Below are 4,918 nucleotides of genomic sequence, written 5' to 3' on the forward strand. Positions count from 1 at the left end.
TCGTTACGCCTTATATTTTCGAAGATATTCGCTAAAAACTATAAAATTCGTTATTTTCGAGGGGTTGTTTCAATCCCTAAACGTCGAGATAAGCCGCTAAAAAAATACGTGTCTAATATTTTTTAATGCTCTACAACATATCCAAAGCCCATCCAAATCGGTGAAAGACACTTCCGACCGTTCCCTTGTAAGTGCAAAAGTGAGATTTTTGGCGCTGACAATTTTAAACCATTTTGCAATTTGTGAAACTAGCCAAGAAGTTGTTTTATACTTTTGTCGATCGTATTCATCAGCTACATAGTTCAGCGCAGAACTCACTTCTGGACTCAAAACGTGGCATGCGCTCTTTACCCTCATGTTCGTAAAATGTCTAGATCTATCTAAGTATTCCTCGCGTAACTTGGATACAAGCAGTAAGTCCCAATCTTTTTGCAAATTGACCAATTGTATTAAATGCTGTGAGTTTACGATGTTTGTAGGCAATTTATATTTTTCAACAAATTTGGAAGGAATATTAACATTTACATGATTGAGTATTCCTTCTTTTAAATTTTTTAATGCGTGACAAACGTCGTGAAAAAAAAACAGATGTTGAGTATTGTATAGTGGGTGTTGACATTTATTTTGCGCAGTGGAATATCTCGAAACATTAATGCCAAAGGATTTCCACATCGCTTGATTCGGTGAACCCATGTCGGATACAATTCCATGGACATGTGAACTTATTTCATTCGCTTTTTCAATTATTTTTAATATTAAATATTTATAAATAGATCCGTCTGTACTATTTCCTGTATAAAATATCCAACATTGCTTCCATCTCTGTCCAATACCCGCAAGCATAAATACTAGAGTAACTAGAGCATGTGTCGCTACTTAATTACCGTCATGCCCTGGCAAAGATACATTTCCTATGAATGTATTCTATGAATGTATTAGTAGATGTATCATATGTTTTAGCTGGTGTTATTACTTCATCCAGAACTATTAAACAATCTTTGTCAATGTCATTTTGAAATTGCGAAACTTTTACGCTTAAAAAATAAAAAATTTTATTACTTATTCCGCTCAAAAATTTCCGGTTTTCTAATTTTCTATTTAATGTTCTAAATGAAGGAAGTGGAAGTCCTTGGGTTAATAATTCGCGATATCCTAAATTACCGCAAGCAAAAATCGATACCCTTTAATTAGTGTCGCATCACACCACTTAGGCATTTTTTTTAATTGAAGAGTTAACATTTTCATTTGATCTTCATTGAATATTTTCCGAACTGCGTTTGGAATTTTTTCAGCAATACATAATTTTTCCTGTATTTTCTTCATTTTTTTCTTTCATGCCACTTGTGACTGTTTATAACGTTTCTTCATTGAAATACGCAATTTTTCTGATTTTTTATATAGTTTCTGCATTTTTTGGAACTTTTCTTGAATGTTAGTACATGACGATTCTTCATGGTCTACATTTTTTTCTTTTTTTTGCTGTACAGTTTCAAGTCTAGTTTCAGGAATCAATTGAAGATGGCACCGATAACACAGACAGTTGTGTGGATTCTGCATCCTTATTAAAATAAAATTTTATTCTATTGCGATAAATATAGTATCACATGCCTCAGTAGTCGAATTGGTACGACACCCTTCACGGAATGAGGGAAGTTCCAAGTTCGAACCCTAGCTGAGTTAATATATATTTTTCGCAATAAATTCTTTACAGTTATTTAGATAGTTAATTTGAATCGATTTTATTACGGGGAGGTATTTTAATGTTTCAAATCCGTCGAAGAATCGGTGCGCAGTTTAATAAGTTGGGAAAAAAATATATAGAGGAGACCGGGGCGGAGTCGTTTTTGCAATTATCTCGAAATCTGTATGTTGTGCAAACTCGTCATTCATACTGTAAACGCGGCTTATGGTGCTTACGTGACCAACGGAGTTTAGTGAGGTTACGTGCCATGTTGTGATTCTTATCGAAGCAAACGTGTTTTCGCTTACTCTAAAGAGTGATGCATGCTGAACACGAATCCCGTGCAGTTTTTTTATTTTCATTGATTTCTATTATTTTATAAGCGACCAAACCTAAAACTTGTGTTCAGGGCGAAGTCGTGACCAAGCCTTCTTCTTCTTCTTCTTCTTCTTTTTTTATGGCCTTCGAGCTGTACAGCTCCAAAGATGGCCAGGACGAACCAATTGTCGTAGAAACCGCAGGCGGTTTGTCTAGTCAATGTCGCGGGCCACGGATGGCGCGACTTCGAGAAAGTAAACCGGACGGCGGTCACCGCGCGCGACGACACGCAAGTCCGGCACGAACGTAGCGGCCCCCACTTCCTGCGCGGGAAGGAGGTTAAGGCTGAAGGTCCATAGACTTACAAACAGCAAGAAGGAGGCGAATGAATTGATGAGTAGGATTGCATAAGAAAGGAAGTATGTCACTAGAGTGAGGAATAGATTCCTCCATATATCTAACTAAGCGCGAGGCCTTATCGGAGTAAAGAGAGCAATTAAAAATGACGTGATTCATATCTTGTTTGAGATTGCCACAAGGGCATGCACCGGAATCTATTATATTTTTTCTAGCTAGGCTGTGATTTAGGTTGTAGTGTCCACTGCGCAGTCTATTAATTAAGATTATTTCTTTACGCTTAAATGGTTTTTTATGAAACCAAGGACGGTCTTTGCCTGTATGAACATTGTTATAGAAATAGATGCCTTTGAAAGAACCGCAACAGCGTAAATACTCGCTAACCCGTTTACGGAGGGTTTCCCTAGCAACTGAATAGAAATCAGAGTGCGGAATTCTATAATCTGGAACATAGCCTCTTCTCGAGGCGGTTTTAGCAGTTTTGTCTGCGATTTCGTTACTAGAAATACCCCGGTGGGCTGGGATCCAAATTAGACGAAGGTTGGTGTCTTTGGTCGAAAGTTGATTGCTTTCTCCTTAATCCAAGGGACAATGTAGTTTAGCTGGTTTGCCGCGTTCGAGCAAACGTTCTCCAACACGCTTTTGGAGTCTGAAAAAATTACAACCTTTTCGAAGTCTTGCTGCCAGATGATGATGAGCGCCTGGAGGATGGCCCAAGCCTCAGCAGAGAAAATGATGGTCTCCATAGGCAATTTGTGCATGACCTGGATCTTTAATTCTGGCGAATATATACCTGCGCTGAGAGACGAATCCCGAATCATCCTTAGAGCCGTCCGTGTAAAACGTGATAGCGTCCTTCCTTAAATCTTTCGTACACTCTAGGAAGAGAGAATTCACATTTTGTATGTCCGAATGAAAAAGTAAAGGTGTGTACTGAATATTGTGGATTAGAGATAGGAAACTGTGGCTGAATACTGGTAGGGATACGGTGTGATGAATTTTGCTCGTTTTGCCGATGATGGCATGGCAGTACCTGAACGAGGGGATGATCTTGCAAGCTTTCTCACAGTTGCGAGGAGATCTGGCGAGCGGGATTAGCTCGTCCAAACCGATGGTAACCGGGCTAAATTCCTGCGCAATATTCTTGAGGACCAGTTTAGCAGTCAAGTAATTAAATCTGTAATGCAGAGGGGGCTCCTTGGCCTCATCTAATAAAACATTTATTGGCGTGGAATGGCGGTAACCGTAATCAATGCGAATAGCCTTATATTGTAACCTTTGGAGTTTTTCAAAAATGGTCAGGTTACCAGACAATTGAAAGATCTGACAGCCGTAATCTATATTGCTCCTAATGATGCCTTTGAATATCATCATAAGATGTTGGGGATGGGCTCCCCACCAAACCCCGGCCAGAGCAGACATAATGTTGAGAGCTCTTCTGCATTTGGTAATGACATGAGTGAAATGCGGTTTGCCGCTTAATTTGGAGTCGATAAATATGCCCAAAAATTTTACTACTTCACTATAGCTGATTGAGTCACTGTTGATAACAATGTCAGGGATGAAGAGAGGCAAAGTCCTTCTTCGTGAAAATATCATTGCTTGAGAGTTGGCCGATGAGAGCGAAAGTCCTTTACTCGAGAGGAAGGCTGATATTTTCTGCATTGACTCGTTAATGGCCTGTACGGCCTTGTCGAGATTTTTATCTGTTGAGTAGATAACAATGTCGTCGGCATACAATAATATTTGCAGTTAGGGTTGATCAACCGAACGATGTCCCTGAGGTAGACATTAAAGAGCGTTGGGCTCAGAATCGATCCCTGGGGTGTTCCCTTTCTCTTGCATGAAAAGGACTGGACTTGACGCCGTTCTGGACGTAGAAGATTATCCTATTCCCAATTAGGTTGAGGGTGAATTTACGGAAGCGAGCTGGAACTCCTTCATTATAAAGATCCCGGATCAGTATGTGAGGAAGAACATTGTCGAAAGCGCCGTCGATGTCCAGGAATGCAGCCGCCGTGTAAGCTCCTTTAAGGAAGCCCGCCCTGATATCGTTAGTTAAGGTTGTATGACCCGTAAGATCTCTGCCAAAAGTTTAAGAAACGTAACATGAAGCTAATTAACATATTTAAGAAGATATTCTTTACTGGAAAGTAATATTTATATTAATATTTTATTAAAATAACGGTTGCCTGTGTTTTTAAGAGCTATCCCAGCAAACGCAAAAGGATTAAAAGATATTAAAATTTTTTAATACCTTTGAATCCCTTTTTTGGCGGAATTAGATGAAATTAGATGGGATTCGAAATGAGATGGTCCAATCCCATGGAATCCAAAAAAGAAATTTTCAATTCCATCCAATTCTAGGAAATCCGTAAAGGTTATGGAATTGCATGGCATTAGATGGTTTAGGAAACGTCTCGCGCCTCCGTTGGGCGACCAAGCGCCGTTGTTCGTCGGTGAGCTTTTGCCTAAGGGCATTACACGCACTACTGCCGACGGGCAATTAGCCCGTAAATGAGATTTGTAAGATCTGTCAGGCACCGTAGGGGGTCTCTTTAC

At 39.7% G+C, this 4,918-nt stretch overlaps 1 protein-coding gene across 1 annotated transcript; it reads right to left on the reverse strand.

Annotated features, from left to right (window-relative positions):
• Positions 1 to 3,076: 3,076 nt before the first annotated feature.
• LOC112460991 lies at positions 3,077 to 3,955 on the reverse strand. Its single transcript, XM_025025991.1, has one exon. It carries the CDS (start codon positions 3,953 to 3,955, stop codon positions 3,077 to 3,079), a length of 879 nt encoding a protein of 292 aa, XP_024881759.1.
• Between the last annotated feature and the right edge of the window lie 963 nt (positions 3,956 to 4,918).

The sequence above is a fragment of the Temnothorax curvispinosus genome, unplaced genomic scaffold (genome assembly GCF_003070985.1).
Source record: "Temnothorax curvispinosus isolate PA1 unplaced genomic scaffold, ASM307098v1 QBEX01010957.1, whole genome shotgun sequence".
Lineage (NCBI taxonomy): Eukaryota > Metazoa > Arthropoda > Insecta > Hymenoptera > Formicidae > Temnothorax > Temnothorax curvispinosus.

Bases quoted from the DNA above. Each gene is read 5' to 3' on its own strand.
- LOC112460991 (XM_025025991.1), bottom strand. From the start codon at position 3,955: ATGATATTTTCACGAAGAAGGACTTTGCCTCTCTTCATCCCTGACATT.